This window comes from Callithrix jacchus, chromosome 4 (genome assembly GCF_049354715.1).
Source record: "Callithrix jacchus isolate 240 chromosome 4, calJac240_pri, whole genome shotgun sequence".
NCBI lineage: Eukaryota > Metazoa > Chordata > Mammalia > Primates > Cebidae > Callithrix > Callithrix jacchus.
The window spans coordinates 88,757,404-88,776,476 of record NC_133505.1 but is presented as its reverse complement, the minus strand read 5'-3'; the positions used below and the strand labels follow the sequence as shown (position 1 = coordinate 88,776,476).

Sequence of the window (19,073 nt, the reverse complement as noted above, 5' to 3'; positions counted from 1 at the left end):
GCCTTCTCCTTAGTCAATGACCATATTTAAATTGCTTTGATTCTTAAAATTACTGCCTCAATTCTACTTTCTTCCCTCCAGCAGCCCATGTTCTTCCTCTCTTAAAAACATAAAAATAAGATATTTGCCTCAATCTTGTTTCCCTCCTACCCCATCTCCATCCTCACCCCATTCTTATTTTTCTCATCTAAGCTTCTCCATGGAGTTTTCCACACCTGCTCTCCCTGTTCTTTGCCTTTTATTTCTTCCTCAGAACACTGCTGTACATCTTGAGCCCTAGCATGCATGCCACTAAAACAGCTCTCTGATATGTCACAGGTGGTGTGATTGCAAGATCCAATAACAATTTTTCATTTTCTTTCTTGATTGACCTTTGTTCTCTATCACTATTACTTCTCTTTTTTCAGGTAACCATATGCTCTTCTACTTTCTCTTATCTCTTTGACCATTTTTTTCTGTCATCTTCCCCATATCACATTTCTTGCCCTCTCCTCCTTAAATGTTCATGTTCATTTAGGTTCTCTCCTTTTGCCACTCACTCTGAATAATGTTATCAATCCATATGACCTCAATACAACTACATGTTTTAAAATCTATCTGTGGCCCTGATTATATGTAATATAATGATATAAATGTAATATAATAATATAAATGTAATATAATAATATACATCTTTATCTTTGGCCCAGAATAACTCATGACAGAAAGCATAAGCTTTGTGCAAAAGCTCAAAATTGAACCTTCTAATTTGTTTACATACCCACAGCCTCAAACCTCTCAAGCCTACCACCCACCACGACTCTTGAATTTAAAATCTTTCAACACCATCTACTACCCATATTATAATTACAGATAGTCATATATACCTATAGGTAATATCACTATATAGTAGAAGGTCCTACATGATCTGACCCTAAAACTTCTCTAGCTTCATATCACTTTGCATTCTGATAAGTTGTGTTTGCATCAACAAAACTGCTCTATTCAGAGTTTCACATGTGTTTCATGTCCTCTCTCCTTTTATGTTTTGGAAGGCTGGATATACAGATGGAGCTTGTGTTCTGAGTCTTTACTGTAAGGTGACTTGGTTGGGCCACTTCCTTAGGCGATCTTCCTTGTCAGTCTTTTTGCATTTTTTCTCTTACACTGCTGAGATTCCACAGAAAAGATTTTTCCAGTATCTCCCTGGATACTGCCTTTCTGCCAGTGTTCTTTAAGTAGAAGTTTGGAGGGTCTCTGTATTGAATATGGAAACTTTCAACTAATCTTGTTTCCAGTATGGCCCCCTTGCCCCCAGTTATGCCTGGGCTCTTGTTTTTGTTGTTTGTTTGTTTGTTTTGAGACCAAGTCTCACTCTGTTGCCCTGGCTGGAGTGCAGTGGTGAGGTCTCGGCTCACTGTAACCTCCGCCTCCCAGGTTCAAACAATTCTCTGCCTCAGCCTCTGGAGTGGCTGGGATTATAGATGCCCGCCACCACTGGCTAATTTATTTTGTATTTTTAGTAGAGACAGGGTTTCACTGTCTTGGCCAGACTGATCTTGAACTCCTGATGTGGTGATCCACCCGCCTCAACCTCCCAAAGTGCTGGTATTACAGGTGTATACCAGCACACAGCACACAGCCACCTGGTGTCTTATACTCCAGTGACCCCTTCCAGAAAATGAGCCTCAAATTTTCTTTGAAACTTCCACAGTGTGGGGAAGTTAGCTATCTTCTAGGAGAGGGAAGCAGAGCTGGGTTTTAACTGATATGTGTATATGTATATATATATATATATATATATATATATACACACACACACACACACACACACACGCACACACATATATTTACATTTTGAGACAGTATCTCTTTCATTGCCCAGGCTGGAGTGCAGCAGTGCAGTTATAGCTCACTTCAGCCTCAAACTCCTGGGTTCAAGTGATCCTCCTGCCTCAGCCTCACAAGTAGCTAGGAAAAAGATGTGCACTACTATACCCAGCTAATTTTTTTAATGTTTTTTGAGGGGTAGAGATGGGTCTCTCTGTGTTGCCCAGGCAGGTCTCAAAGTCCTGAGTTCAAGCAATCCTGCTGCCTTGGCCTCCCAAAGTCCTGAGGTTACAGGCATGAACCTCTGTACCCCAGCCTTCTTAATAGATTTTTGACCAGCTTCCTGTTTTCAGCCTTTCCTTTATCCCCACTACCAGAGGCACTTGGTGCTTCCTATACCTGGGTTTTTGAAAATTTTGCTATATTGGTCTGGTCATTTATTCCCCACTGCTGGCCAGCAATTCAGCTTTCTCAGGTCTGCTAAGTTAGTTGCCATTTGCTCATTTAGAAGCCTGTCAGCTTCTAAAATGTTATTGCTACCCTTTTCTCTTGGCCTTTAAAATTCTTTTCTTTTCTTTTCAAAAAAACGGCTTTATATTGTTTTAGTAGAGTTTGTTGGGGAAAGGAATACTAATCATGTGTTCAATCTTCCATTTTTAATAGGGAGTCATCCCTGCTTCCATGTCTTCGCATATGTTTTTCCTGCTCAGCATGTCCTCCTGTCTGAGGTCCTGGAACTCTCACATTAATTTTTCAACACTGTGTTCAGGTAGAAGGCACTCTAAATGCCTTTACCTTTGCCTAGATAAATTCACCTCTCCCCCTGGTACTTAGAATTCTTGTATTTTACCCAATCTATTTAATAGCACATAAATAGTTCTTGTATTTTTACCCAATCTATTTAATAGCACATATTTATATTTATGTGCTATTAAATAGATTGGGTAAAATACAAGAACTATTTTAATAGGATTATAATTATTTGATTACATATTGATCTCCCTTACTAAATATATATGGTAATTTTAATCAGATTTAATAAATTATTACATTAGTAGAGGCTATTCTTTGATGAAAGGTGAGACTTTTATTTAACAACCATATGTTGCTATGTTTATGTTAAAGTCATAAGTTTCTAAAATGTTAAGAAATATTTGATCTATTTGGTATCTTGTTAATAATGATAAGTCCTCTTTAAAACTGATAGTACAGGTGAGGCTCAGCGGCTCACGGCTGTAATCCCAGCAGTTTGGGAGGCTGAAGCAGGCAGATAACCTGTTAGGGGTTTGAGACCAGCCTGTCCAACATAGCAAAACACTGTCTCTAGTAATATGCGAAAGTTTGCCAGGCATGGTGGCAGTCACCTGTAATCCCAGCTACTCAGGAGGCTGAAAAAGAAGAATCGCTTGAACCTGGGCAGCAGAGGCTGCAGTGACCAAGTTCGCGCCACTGCATTCCAGCCTGGGTGACCCAGTGAGACTCTGGCTCAAAAAAAAAAAAACCAAAAAATCTGATAGTATGAAGATAAATTTAAGCATGCTTTCTATCTCATTTACAAGCAGCTTACTTTTAAATCTTAAAGAAAAAGTTATTATGGAATAATTTATTGTAAAAATTTACAGTTTTATGAAATCAGTTTTCTACATGTATTCCCTTCTCTGCAATGAAATTTAAATCAAGGTAGTACCAGGCCATGTACAAGAATCATGTTCAAGTTTAAATTTTTGATAGTGCTAAAAATATCTTTCTGATTTTATTAATTAATTCTATAAATGGAAGATTAGTGTTTTCATTATATTCTCAGGAAATATTATGAAATATATCTTTAAATATAATGTTTGACCTTAACATATTTTGAGTTTTGAGTTATCTAGCATAACCATATGAAAATAAGGTACTAAATAGGATATTTACTATTTCTGAGTAACTTCTTATTTAGTACGTGGATATCTATACCTCTCTTTCTAATTTAAATTCTCTTTCATCTGTTTAAGAACTCTAGTGAATATATCTTACATGAGGAAAATATCATTCTGATCATGTCATGATATATTCTCTAAATACACTAGCCATATTTTTTGCATGGACTTTCACCTTAAATAATGTATAGAAGAGTGGCCTTTTCATAATATATAACTTAGCACAGTTCATAGTTATTGAAATAGGGACTCTAAATTGCACACATTTTATTTTTGTAGCCCACATTTTCATCCTAAATAAAAGACACATATGGAACAAACAGGCCTTCAACAATTGTTATTTATTATGTTCTTATTTATGACTACCTAATTATAAAAGAATGAAACTAACTAAAAGATTGAATAGAACAAATTTGCTGATAGTAAATGTTGAGTATCTTTGATACTTGACCTGCATAATGCTTCATTGTTGTGTCATTCATCAAACCTAGTCTAATCTTTGTTTTAACCGTAACATTAAATGAGGGTATTGAATGGTCAGCTAGGCTTTACTACCCAGCTGAGTGATGTAGGAATTATTACAGGTATAATGTTACCTTAGAGGAGTAAAGTGTAGATACAGCTGGAAAGTGCTGCTAGAAGCTGCTGCTTTATTTCAGGCATACGCCATAAGGAAGTTGAGCTATAATTATGTTTAAAGCAAGAGAACTTCTCTGTGATCTGTGAAAGCTTATATGTTGAAGTAATATTAGAAATGGTAAAGAGTTTATGCCTATGAGAAATGATGAGGAAAATACAAATTGCATCTTAAAGAAATTTTGCATTAGTTTTGTCTAGCACCTTTGGGATCCACCAGTAATTGTCATAGGTAAAAAGTCTATTATAATGCAATAGGGCCTGGTGTGGTGGCTAACACCTATAATCCCAGTACTTTGGGAGGCCGAGGCGGGCAGATCACAAAGTCAAGAGATGGAGACCATCCTGGCCAACATGGTGAAACCCCATCTCTACTAAAAATGCAGAAGTTAACTGGACATGGTGGCGTGTCCCAGCTACTCAGGAGACTGAAGCAGGAGAATAGTTTGAACCCGGGAGGCAGAGGTTGCAATGAGCCAAGATCATACCACTGCACTCCAGCCTGGCGACAGACTCAAAAATAAAGCAATAAAATTATATTTTAGTTGCTATTAACATTAAATTCCAAATGTATCAAAAATGTCTGTGAGCACCAATACCATCATCAGCAAGAATTCACTTTGTGCCTTCTTTGTGTGAAGGGGATCATTAATAGATTTCAAAACCCCAAGAGTAATTAGATGGAAGAATCTAATAGCACTTATTACTATTTTATATCATAAAGCAAAACTACTTTACATATGAGGAAACTATCTATTTGATGTACACAATAATTTCTCTAACTTCTTTCAGCTAGGCAGTGAGTTTTTGAGCTGGACTCTAAAGATTCCAGATCCCATGCTTTCATTGATTATGTCACTAAGAGAAGTCACAGAATCTTCTTTTAGGGAAGTTTTCAAGAATAGTGGTAAGCTGCTGTCTTAAAATATTGATGTTAGTAGCCTGAGAACTTTACCTCATATGCAAGTATGGATCAGACAACCACAGGTTTCTCTTCTGTACCAGTGAACCTGTGTTATGATGATTTCAAGATGTGAATAAAAGCCTGGAAGTTGGCAGAATCTGTCTGAGGATTACTCAAGGATATTTATTACTTGTTTCAGGAACAGCGTCTGTTGCAGTAGCAGGTCTCCTTGCAGCTCTTCGAATAACCAAGAACAAACTGTCTGATCAAACAATACTATTCCAAGGAGCTGGAGAGGTATTTGCCTTGTATAATACTTATGTTCTCCTAAACTAACATATAATTAGTGTTAATTGCTCATTAACTCAAGATTTGAGGTATTCTTTCAAATTTTTAGTATATTATGACTGTAGGCTTTATGGAAGATTCCCAAATTAAGTACTGAGACATGTTAATCATTCATAGGCTAATTTAGTACAGAGGTCTTGAAATATTTTTCAGAGTTTTAAATTTGCAATATTATCAAATGTTGCCATAGGTATTTGTTATGCTTATCTAAGGTGCCACACAGGGAAAGTTTCCAGTGTCAGTGTATATATGCAAGCCTTTAAGTATTTAAGCTAGTTTATGTGATGCTGGCTGTTAGTATACTCTAGTGTTACAAACACAAGTTTTGAAAATTTGACTCACAATTCAGTTGAGTATGTAACTATATATGTATTTTTAAGAAAAAATATTTCTAATTAGGAATTCATAGTACATTATTACTGTTCACATGCAAAAATCCCAAAATATTTTAAATTGTTGGAAAGAGACTGCAAGACCAAATTATGCTTTTTGTTATTTGCTTAATTTAATAATCTAAAAGAAGAAAACCAGACTCCTGTAATAATAATTCACCCCCAAAATATAAATTAAAATGTTAGTGGAGTTTGAGTTTCTTAAGAGAAAACTGCCAAAATCTCTTTAGAATTATAGAATGTAAGTATTAGAGAAATATTTTGTGGGTATATATATATATATATTTCAAGAAATTTTAAATTTTCAAATTGAATATGATTATGAACAAAACAATACATTACACTGGTAGATATCTGTGTATGTTGTGTTGGTTTTCATTTTGCTTGTCTTTAGATAAAACAAAATACATGAAGTTAGAACGCAAATGCCAAGATACAAATATGTGAAAGTATTCAGAATGTAAATTACAAATTCACTTTTACATTGAAATAATAATCAAGGCTAAATGACAGCTCATTAACATTTGAGTTCTTTATTTTGTGGATTATTACATGCTGTATTTAACTTTAGTAAACCTCTTTGAATTTTCAAAGAGTTTGATGAATGGCACAGACCAGTTCTTGATACTCAACTAAGCAGAAGAATTCATGGTTGGATGATTCAAAACCAGCACTTGTTTGCCCCTGAAAAGATATTGGAAATTTCACAGATTATTATAAAATGTACCAAATACCAATTCCATGATTCCTTTAATCTTTGAATAAATTTCACAGCACTTTTGATATCCAAATTAGAAGAGTAAGTAGATGCTTGGGAACACAGATTTTTTTTTTTTTGTTAGTTTCATTCTGTTGCCTAATTGGTCAAGTTCCCATCCAAATGACCAGGCTTCATTCTTCAAATTCAATTAGAGGAGCTTGAACCTAACAATAAACAGTACAGTTCAATGAGCAAGGTTGACCAGTTCATTATTTTAAATTCAGTATTTTTTCTTGGAGCAAATCTTGGTTGTATTAACAGGATTAAATACACTGACAATCAAGAATATCACCAGTTTTTCTGTGGCCAAATAGCAAGCCACATAATAGTGGTTCTGTTGTAGTAAAAAGGGTAAATAATTGTTACTTGGCTTAACTTAAATGTGACAAAAATATTTTGTTCCCACTAACAAAGACAAACTGGGTTGAAATGTAACCCTTGATAAGATATCATGTGGAACAACTTTAAAAATTTTTCTTTTCATTACCCAGGCTGCCCTAGGGATTGCACACCTGATTGTGATGGCAATGGAAAAAGAAGGTTTACCAAAAGAGAAAGCCATCAAAAAGATATGGTTGGTTGATTCAAAAGGATTAATAGTTAAGGTAAGAATTTCTCATTTATAACCAGACTAAAAACCAACTTTCTATTCTGGATGTCAATCTCAAAAACTACTCTGTTTCTACCACCTCCTTTAGACTGTGTTAAAAGAGTAGTCATTAAATACGAATGATCATGTCATACAGTAATACTGATATTCTTCTGAATAAAACAGAAAACTATGGCTCTGGATAGATTCCAGCTGCAATGTGAGTTGGCTTCTTACATCCCTTTGAATTGACAGTCCATTTGAATTAGTTCAATTTGTTTGCTTGCTTCCTTGCTTGCTTGAGATAAGGTCTAGCTCTGTCACTCAGGCTGGAGTGCAGTGATGCTACCAGTCACTGTAGCCTAGACCTCATGGGCTCAAGTGATCCCTACCCTGCCTCAGCCTCCTGAGTAGTTGGGACCACAGGCGAATGCTACCATATCCAGCTAATTAAAAAAAAAAAAATTGTAAAGACAAGCTCTCACTGTTTCCCAAGCTGGTTTTGAACTCCTAAGCTCAAGTTATCCTCCTGCCTCAGCCTCCCAAAGTGCTAGGATTTATAGGCATGAACCACTACACTTGGCCAATTTAGTTTTAAATTTAGCAATTTTATATTGATACAGATGAAACATCTAGATATATCACTTTTTATTGAGAGTTGGTCATCAAATTGTATGTTGGCTAGAAAGAAATGAGGAAAGAAATGAAACAGCTACTCTTTACCTGCTACTTTCTCTCAACCAAATTCTTAAGGGTTTGATTGGGAATTCCTGAGAGAAAACTTTGATACATAGCTTGTTCAAATGTTATCTTATCAGAGCTTGAGTTTCCCCATGTTTAGTAGAGATAATAGTACCTACTTCATAGTATTAATGTCAGAACTAAATAAGATGAGGTTTGTGGCCATATTGCTATATAGTTATAAGGCATTATTAATACTTATGCCACCTGTGCATATCAATCATTCTTTAAACTGCTATAAAAAAGTACATATAAATCCCTTTCCTGTGTGAAGATGAATGATTAGGAATAACTAATGATAAGCAGTGTCTTCTGGAATGTAGTATAGAAATAAATGTGAATGTGTACAGACAGACTTTCTGGAAAGCTGTTTTATGGGCCCTTAAAAGTTTATACCTTTGAGCCAATAGTTACCATTCAAAGAATTCATCCCATGGAGGTAGAGATGTATACAGTGTTTTATGTATGAGGATGTATGAGGATACAGCATTATTTACAATAATGATATGGTTTATAACACATTAATTATAATACTGGTATGTTACACTTAATCTAAATAAAGAATGATTGTAAAATGAATTGTGGAATAGCCACATTAGTATACTGTGTAGGCTTATAATTGTTTTCAAAGAGCAATAAATGATGTGGTAAAGGATTCATAACATAATGTTAGATTAAAAAAAAACAAATACCATAGTATATATAATGTTTTATTTAAAATACAGTTGTATATAAAAGTCATAGAAGGAAATACATCAAATAGATATTACCTGGAAACATTATTTCTAATGTCTTTTTATGTAATATTTTGAAGTGTTAGTAATTTGTTCCTTTAAAGCTAGAAAAATGTTTTTAAAAATCAATATACATAGACATATTTTCCTTTAAATGAAGAAAAATATAGGTACAACATTTTGTAGCAAATAAGTATATATAAAGACAGACTTTTGGTATGGATTTCTTGGCTTAAAATTTGCTATTGCTTTGAAGAATCAGCATAACTATAAAAATTTGTACACTGCCATTATGTGACAAGTTGTGGGCGTGAAGTAAGAACATTTACTGAATAAAATCGTCTGTGGATCAGGTGTTGTTCCAGACTCTGGGGATTCAATGAAGCTTGATATCAGGAAGCTCATAGCCTTGTGAGAAGAACTCAAGCCATGAGTTACAGAACTAGAACTATATGAAAGTGTTATAAAAATATGTTCATGGGCATCAGGGTGCACAGGAGATGAAGCTCCCAACTGCACTAAGGAAAAAGATGGGAATACTGAGGAAGATTTCAAGACAAGGTGTCTATTAAGCTAAGTTGGAAAGGACAGTTAGGAGTTTATCTAGGGTCTCCATAGATATCTTAAATTTCCTATATACAAAACTAAAACAAAGGAGGCATGATGGCAAGTGCACTGAGATATCTTGATCAAAGGTAAAAATGATGTCTTTTGTCTCTTTATATCTTCAAAGTTCTATACAATGCATAGTACATTCCTGACAACAAATATTTTGTTAATAAATGAATTAATAAGTGGCTTTACAGGCAGAAGAATAAGCATGTACAAAATAAAATATTTTGGTATAAGGGACATTTACAGATTAGATTAGAAAGGAAGCAGATGGCAAGAGATGGAGGACTTTCTGAACCCCAAAGATGAACAATTGAAGAAACCTGTGTAGGAGGGTTTGCCTCTCCTTTACTCTGATGGCATTGTGGAGGATGAATTGCAATGACGGGAAGCTGAGAAAAAGAACTAGTTACAAAGCTGTTTCAATAATCCAGATAAAAATTAATTGGGGCATGACCATGGAGGTGATTGAAAGAAGCTTAATTAAGTAGATATTTAGGAAATAGAAGTGGCATACTTAATCACTGATGAAATATGGAAAGAGGAGTAGGTATAGTGGAGGAAGGAGTCTAGGTGGACTCCTTGGGGGTCTAGTAAGTAATGCAGCTGTTAATGTGGAAAAGGAATAAAGAACAGACAGGGAAGTAACAGGATCAATTTCACACATAGTAAGTTTAAGGTGCCTGTGGAGACCTCAGACAGAGATACCCCATTGACAGCTGGAGTCATGGGACTGGTACAGAGGATAGGGTCTGAGTTGGAGATAGGGATCTGGAGGTCATCAGCATGTAAATAGTAGGAATAGTAGGAGCTGTAGAGAAAGGTATACAAATTGTTGTCCTTAGGGATATAAAATATTCAAGAGTCCAAAAAGGGGAGGTCTATGACTGTGGTTTTATTTTGTGGTCTCTTATGACATTTTTACTTGAAATCTTTATAAAAATATATAGATTTTAGCATCTCAAACAATTGTAACGTAATTTACTGAGCTGAGACTCCAAAGTCCATGGATTATAATACTTGGAATAACTGTGAAGTCGTTGACTAGACTTAGTCAGTTACTCTTACTTCATATATTCTACTTGCCAAAATAAAGAAGTTCATATGTTCTGCTTGCCAAGATAAAGTTACATTTTAAAAGGTTGTTATATATTTAATAGCTTGTACACTACTTAATATAAAAGATACATATTAAGTTTCAATCACTTTTTCTTTCATGCTTTTTAAACAGTCAAAATCCTTATACTGACTTTTGTTGCAGAACTAAGTCTTAGAATAACCAGTAAATTAGTGTAATCCTGTTTTCAAATTTACATGATTCTTTTGTTTTTTATCCTTCATCCTTAGTACTTTTACATTTTCTGAGAACCAGTAATAATTTTATTAACTTGTAATATAACTGTTTATAAATGTAAAAATAACATAAAGTTTTAAATAAAGGATTTTCTTGGTGAAACTCTACTTTTTAAAAACACCACGCCAAAAACTAAAACATAAACTGTGAAATCAGCTCATCTTTGAAGTTATATCATCATCACACTAGGTAACTATTATTACAGCACATTTTCTCTTTTAACTTTCAACATCATAGCCATAGTAGTTTCCATCATTTTCCCCATATCCATATGTGCATTTATGCTAAAAATACCAATATTATAAATAATTCATCAGTATCAGTAAGGTTAATTGAAGTCAATTACTTGGTCACAGATCATACCCAAATATCTTTATACTTTAGTATAAAGTACTAAATATACTTTAATGTTTTATGATGGGAAATAATTGACATATTAATTTTCAAATAATAATACCTTTTAATGTAAAACTAATACTTAGTTTTTAAAAAAGCTTTCGAAATAAAAATTCGAGTGAGAATAAAGACAGTGAAGAGAGGATGAAAAGGGAATGTTGCCAACATAGTATTTGCATTTTGCAGTGATGATTTGGAGCATTTTCAGGGAGGATAAGAAGCCAGAAAGATAAGTGCAGCCATTAATGTAAAAAAGGAATAAAGAACAGACTAATTTAAGGGAAGTAACAGGATGAGTTCCACACATAGTAAGTTTAAGATTTAATCTTTTTCTTAAATAAATATTATATTTTGGATATTACTAATAAACCAAATTAATGCTAAGACAGAACATCAAAATAAAAAGTAGGATATTAACAGGTGTTATGAAGGATAGAGTTTATCTAACCCAGAATGAGGCCATAGACTGGTCTGAATTTTGTTTTTATTTTTATTTCTTTTTGTTTTAAATAATTTTACTGTACTGTATTTTTCTGATTTATAGTTAAATGTTTAGCTCTAGTAGAAAGAGATAGTGAATAAAGGTATGTTGTATGTTATAAAGGTAGTTTTGACAATACAGTTATTTCATTCCTGAGAGTATAATCTCTAGGTCAAGGGCTTGAAACTACAGACACTATAGTTTCTCTGCTATTGAAACTATAGTTTCTCTGCTATTTTATCAGAATTCTTGATGGGGGCTGCCTTCACCCTGAATGATGGTTAATACATTTCATATGCTGTGGTTTAACTAAAAAAAAGTCTAACCCCCAAGAGACCATGCAAGCTGGTGAAAAGTATCTGGCTTGATTATTTTCTCCATTTTTCATTTCATATAAAGTATGATCAACGCATGTAGGTGTTAAAAAGAACAGAGGCCAAAGATTATATGCATGAGTCTTAGAAGATTATGAACATTGATTTTTAATGTACAGATTTAAATATTGATGGAGGCCCCCTTACTATACTTTTGTCACATAATTTATCTTTGTTTAATCTGCATGAGATGATGAAACACAGCTCTGGACTCTCACAACTCTGGACTCTTTCGCGAGTGCATATACCTGATTTGCAACAATTGCAGTGAAATGCTACTATGTGCTGAGAAGTCCCCCACTACAGAGCCATAGCAGGGCCAGGTTCATCTCTGATAAACTAATGACATGACAGCAAAAACAGGCCAGTAAAATGAGGATAGGTAGTCCAACTGGGCATGGATTCAATGTAGGCAGTTGTGGAAGAGTTTTCAAGTCCCTGTTTGTAGGAAGGAATAAATATATATTGCTGGTAATCTAGGACTAATTTACTTATACCTCTCCTGGGCTGTGGAATGATAGCCCAAAATCTTGGCAACCTTTGCCACATTCTCCCCGCTACCCTCACTAAAAACTTATGTGCTTTTGAAAAAGGTAGTAATTCAATCTGGTTATATCTTCAACCATATAGTAAGAATCATCATAATATAAAGGAAGAGGGGAGATTAAAGTAATAATAATAATATAAATAAAGTTTCAGCTATCCATATTATTGACATAATTAGAGACTCTTTAAAAAGAGAGAGAGAGAGAAAAGAAGCAGTATAGAATTTGGGATTTCTGAGGTAAGAGGTGTCCACATGCACTTTGCGAAAAGAAGGCAAAAAAATTTCAGCAAGTGATTCTGAAAAGGAAGAATGAAGAGAAAATACATCTACTCATCTCCATACCAACTGAAGTTACTGGCATAAGAATATGTATTCCAAATCAGATTTTGAAAAAATAAAGAAACATAAGCCATTAGTCTAGAAAATAGAAGTCCAAAGGTACAGGTAGTTGCCTCAGTATTACTGGATTTAGAAAGGGTTATCACATTCCAGTAGTTGCTTTAATCTAAACTAGATCATCAAGTCAATTTTGAAAATGGTAGAGAACATACGTGGGAGATCTTTTGTATGTGTGTCTTTTGATTCTTCTGTTTTGTCAAGTAAGACTTTTGGTATTGCTAATATTACCATTTTGTGATTCCTGGCCTTTTTTAAGCATTCTTTTAGCATTTGTAAGTCATACCAGGAATCAAGCCTTTGAAGGTGGTGCTGTGGGTAATTTAGGCTTCTTACTAGATGAAATGTCTTCTGGCTAAGTTCTGGCTTCAGTGTCTAGGAGCTGCCAGTGGCTATACTGTGATTAATAAAGATGTTTATGATTAAGCATATATCTTTACATACATTATTCAACTGTCTTTTTTATTATTTGTTTCCCATTCTAGGCAATTTAAATATTTTTCATTATATCTCAGGTTATCAGCCAAAAAAAGCTGTGATTTCCAATTTATCTTATTCTATAGTTTGTCTTCATTAGACTCATTATTGTATATATACTTTTTTGAAAACATGTCACATAACTTTTAAAAAATACATATGGTAGGGATATGATAGATCATTTAGTACCCTGATTCTCAAAACTGGCTAATCATTTCTGTTCACCTGGGAAGCTCTTTAAAAAATACACAGAGATACCAGGACCTCATCCTGGAACTGAATTTGTTTTGGAAGCTTAGGCTATTTTTCCTCACATGACTGGTGCTCAGTTAGCTTTAAAAAGCACACATCTGGTTTATTCTTACCAGCACTGCCATGATCACCAATCCAAACCATTTTATAGATGGAGAAACCAAGATCACTGGAAGTATGCAATGCCTTGCCCAAGGTAGTGTGGTACATAGAGGAGCCTAAAGATGCCTCTGTCTTGAGTTTTAGTCCCATATTCTGTCTCCAATGTTTATATATGTTGGATAGTCAGTTAGACATACTCTGTGTCTGATTGTGGAGCCTTTCTTTTCCTGAATATCAGAAATAACATAAATTTATTTGATGTTAGCTGTTAGAATCCATTCTGCTACTAGATATTTATGTTCCTAAACAAAATTTATTCAAAAACTATTGACATACTAACTATCATCAACAGTGATGAAGACAACACTGTAACATACATTAAAACATTTTAAATTTGCTGTTTTGGATAATTCAGGGCACTGCATTGAGGAAAATATTTTGAGTCATTGCATTAAGAAAATAGGGAATATATCTCTCACTTTCAGATTATTTACCATATTGTAAATTTATTTTACATTATGGATATGTGGGTCCACATACAATATAAACAAATTCCTCCCTTATTCATGTGTAGCTTTTAGCAATAATCATTATGTATCAATTTGAATTTGGTTATTTCAGCTGCTAGCAAAATCATCTTTAAGATATTTACTCTTATGCTAATTTTATTTTCTTCTGTAGGTGACTACTTCTTGGTTTAGTAATCTAATGAAAAGGAAGATATTTCAATGTTTATGGCTATCATATGCAAATTTTTAAACTACATGCCAGAAGCAGTTTGGATATGTTATCATTGTCATGTTGTTTGTCAGTAGTTGAATGGCCTAGGACTGGTCATTTTTTTAGACTAGGAACCTCTACTCAGCTGCTTTCACAAACCTGCCTTGGGAGCTACCATTTCTGTTTCATGCTGGGCTGTGCTGTTTTACCATGGATTGTGCGGAATCTTACTGTTTGGTGAGCCCAAGCATTTTCTAAAATAAAGATAACTGGTGGCACATTTTCCCCTTAAACCATTTTTACTGTTTTTTGTTCCTATTCTGTTAACAATCCTGAAAAATCTTATAAATGTTCATGTCTCTCACAATCATTTTGGTAGGTTTTTTCTATTTCAAAATAAACCACAAGGTAAAGAATAATTATAATATTTTACTGCTATTTAAAAATAAAACATGATACTGGAATACATTAGTAGAACATTAATGGGAAAATCCTTGAGCATATCCTTGACCGTATTCATCACTGGTTATTTTTTTCAGTGGAGTTTTTTTTTTTTTTTTTTGGTTCTGTGATATATAGAGGGTGACACAAGCATCTGAGAGTTCCAAATAGAGCCACTTTGATAATTACAAGAAAGAAAGTGGCCCCATGAGAACAGATATAGGTACCTTATATGGGAAAAATGAAAATGTGATTAATTATGTCTTCAGATTTATAAAAGATTATTTAAGGGTAATGGTACAAAATTGAGTGGAAAGAAGTGGAATTACATTGCAGTAAGCAGTAATTTGGTTAGGAATAAAAAAGAATTGCCTAAATATAGAAAGATGGTAGAATTTACATTACTGCAAATCTTTCAAAATTGTGTGGACACTTTCTTGGTCTTACTAGTTTGATCACTGACTTTCTTTGCCCTCGAAGATAAGAGCTTGTCAAGGCAGAGTCTTCTGAGTCTGTCTCTCTGTGTTATTTTCACATATTTAAATTGAAGGAACTAGGTTTTAGGTTAAGCTACTATACAAGGAGACACCAAAATATAGTAACTTAAACAAGATAAAGTGTGGGGTTTTTTTTGCCACCTAATAGTGTAGTGGTACACAGACCACTGACTTAGAATGTAACCACCATCCTTTGCTGGGTGGAAAGAAGCTTTTAACTTACTACCATCTTTCAGTCAGCTGAGGGGAATGGAGAATGGACTGTGGGGTAGTGTGTCTCATTCCTTTCTAGGGACCCAACTCAGAAGTTTCACACATCACTTTTCATTTCATCCCTTTGGCCAGCAGGTAGTCTCATGTCCCTCCAAGGTGCAAGAAAGATGAGAAATACAGTCTTCACCTGGGAATCCATGTAGCCAGCAAAAACTGGAAATAATTATTTTTAAAAAGGAGAGAATGGAAATAAATAATAAAAAAGAAGAGAATATTGATGGGCCGTTAGAATTCTCTGCTACAGCATGAAAAAAGAGTTTCAATATTTGGAAACAAAAGTTATGTAACATATTAAGATAATTTAGCAAATTTGTGCAATTGTATTTACATAATATTTACATGTTGTCTAGTGGAAAGCCAAAAAGACTAATAGGCAAACACTGAGATTGATTCAGTCTTCTCTATAGACATAAGTTTTCTCAGCAGCCCTCAAGATTATTGTGTAACATTTCACTGAGATAACTATAGCTAGTTTGGAGTAAATGATTATCTTGAGATCTTTTTTTCTCTGTAGAGAACCTAGCATACATTAGATAAGTTTCCTTATCTGTAAAATGTCCCAAAAAGCAAATCTCTGTAAACTCTTGGAGAATTAGGCTTCATGCTAAGTTTTAAGTAACAATTCTTGCAATACAAATCTCCATCAGCAAGGAAGCTACTGTTGCCACTGCTATTACTGCTTACTCAAAAATTAGCGTTTCAGCCAGAAACAGGAAAGCTATCAGATATTGTAGCTGCCACCACCATTACTTAGCATCTACCTGTGTTTAGTGTACTAGATACTAGAGATTGCCATATCTACCTGAGAAAAACCAAAACACCACTACCACAAGCTTCCAGAAGAGCCGCATAGTCACGGTGATGCCCATTTCTCCTTTAATGTGGTGTGAAGATATATCAGCTTGGCAAATGACATGTTTCATGCAGAAAGTCTAGCTGCAAGAGAGAGTCTGGGGGAACATAGTTCAGACTTTTAGCTGCAAATATACAGGAAGTCATGCTAGAAGCAATTAGGAGTTTGGTGGTATTTGCCACATATGGCTTCAGAAGGATATTAGTTGAATTTCTTGCCTTACATCTGCAGTTTAGTCCCTGTATTTCTGGGAAAGAGTAACAAGCCAAAACGGTATCATGTTTTGTTTAGAATGCTTGAAGCTGAAAATTATTACTCCCACGAAATACACCTTCCTAAGCTGAAACTTTATTTGGTACTTCTCCTCACTGTTTAAGAGTCAAAATAGTCATGAATTTTAGCTTACACTACTTCCAAACGTAGTTTGTAAATGATTTAGATAGTTAAAAAACAGTAACTGTCAAATGGTTTTAAATTCCTATTCCTATCCATGACCAGAATTGCTCTTTTCTTTCTCATAGTTCAAGAGAATTATTTTTGCCAAGTAATGAAGGCAGTAATAAGAAAAAATAAATAATAAAATTTAAATAAAAATTATTTATTTTTGCCAAGTAATGAAGGCAGTAATAAGGGTGTTGAAGTAGCATATAGTTTACAAAAGCATCTTTTCATCAAAGCCCTTCAGGGAAAAGAACTTTCTACTCACAACGCAACAGATAGGAATAATATTGAGTTAAAGAGAAGTTGGAATATATAATCAAACTTAAAATCACTTCTGTATCAGTCAGCTATATTATCAACAACCACAAAATCTCAGAGATATACAGCAATTATTATTTATTTATTACTTATCTTTGGGTCAGATGGGACAGCTGTGAAGATATTGGCTCTGTGGTTGTTAGCTACAGGATGGGAGAATGGGTGCACATCTGCTTCAAAAAGGCTTTCATTCTCCCCAGACCAGCAGCAAGCCAGATCATGCACTTTTTTTTTTAAGATAGGATCTTGCTCTGTCACCCAGACTGGAGTGCAGTGGCAGAATCACAGCTCACTACACTTTTGACCTCCTCACTCAAACAATACTTCCACCTCAGCATCCCAAGTAGCTTGGATGACAGGTGCATGCCACCATGCCCGGCTGATATTTTCATTCTACTATAAAGACACATGCACAGGTATGTTTATTGCAGTGCCATTCACAATAGCAAAGATTTGGAATCAACCCAAATGCCCATCAATGATAGACTGGATAAAGAAAATGTGGCACATATACACCATGGAATACTATGCAGCCATAAAAAAGGATGAGTGCTTGTCCTTTGCAGGGACATGGATGAAGCTAGAAACCATCATTCTCAGCAAACTGACACAAGAATAGAAAATCAAACACTGCATGTTCTCACTCATAAGTGGGAGTTGAACAATGAGAACACATGAACACAGGGAGGGAAACATCACACACCAGGGCCTGTCGGGGGTGGGGGACTAGGGGAGGGATAGCATTAGGAGAAACACCTAATGTAGATGACAGGTTGATGGGTGCAGCAAACTACCTTGGCATGTGTATACCTGTGTAACAAACCTGCACATTCTGCACATGTATCCCAGAACTTAAAGCATAATTTTAAAAAAACTTCTATTTTTTATAGAGTCAGGGTCACACTATGCTGCCCAGGCTGGTCTTGAACTCTTGGGCTTGAGAGATCTTCCTGCCTAAGCCTCCCTAGTAGCTGGGATTACTGGCATGACCCACAATGCCCTGTTATTTTTTTTCTTTTTTGTATTTTTAGTAGAGATGGGGCTTTGCCATGTTGGGTGCCAGGCTGGTCTCGAACTCCTGACCTCAAGTGATCTAACTGCTTTGGCCTCCCAAAGTGCTGGTATTACAGGCATGAGCCACCACACCCAGCCTGTCACATACTTTTAAAGCAATGACAAAGCCACAAGAAAGTGAGCAGAAACACCGGTTCTTCTTAAGGCCTAGGCTTGGAACTAGCACACTTATTTCAGTACACATTTTATTGAACAAAGCAAGTCACATGTTCAAGTCCAAAAACAAGGATGAGAAAGTATATATTCTGCCTTTTGTAGAAGAAACTGCAAAGTTAAATGGCAAAGAAGATTGACAGGAAAGGGATCATGAGGAATTGGAACCAACTGAATCTATTGCTTCTGCCAAGTCAAAGTCTGATGATCATCAAAAAAGTCTGATGATTTGAGGATAATTCTTTTATACCTCAAATACCTCTGTTTTCTTATTTGTGACTAATAAATTATCATTAGGTTTACCCACATTCTACATGCTAGGATAATGCTTATTTAATCTCTGTGATTGAGATATGTAAAGAAAATAAATTTCCTAGCTGTGAATCTAAGAGAGGTGACAATGAAAGATTAGGTGTCACCACCACCCCCAATCATTGCAAATTTTGTGAGAATTGGAGAATTGTAATTATTTCAGTATTG

At 34.9% G+C, this 19,073-nt stretch overlaps 1 protein-coding gene across 2 annotated transcripts in view; it reads left to right on the top strand.

Annotated features, from left to right (window-relative positions):
• Positions 1–19,073, top strand: part of ME1 (malic enzyme 1) — a 274,752-nt gene that overhangs the window by 234,837 nt on the left and 20,842 nt on the right. For both annotated transcript variants that reach the window (XM_002746772.6, XM_078369643.1), the window contains 2 exons: positions 5,468–5,565; positions 7,260–7,373. In XM_002746772.6, coding sequence (XP_002746818.2) covers positions 5,468–5,565; positions 7,260–7,373 — 212 coding nt within the window. The remainder of the gene's footprint in view (positions 1–5,467; positions 5,566–7,259; positions 7,374–19,073) is intronic.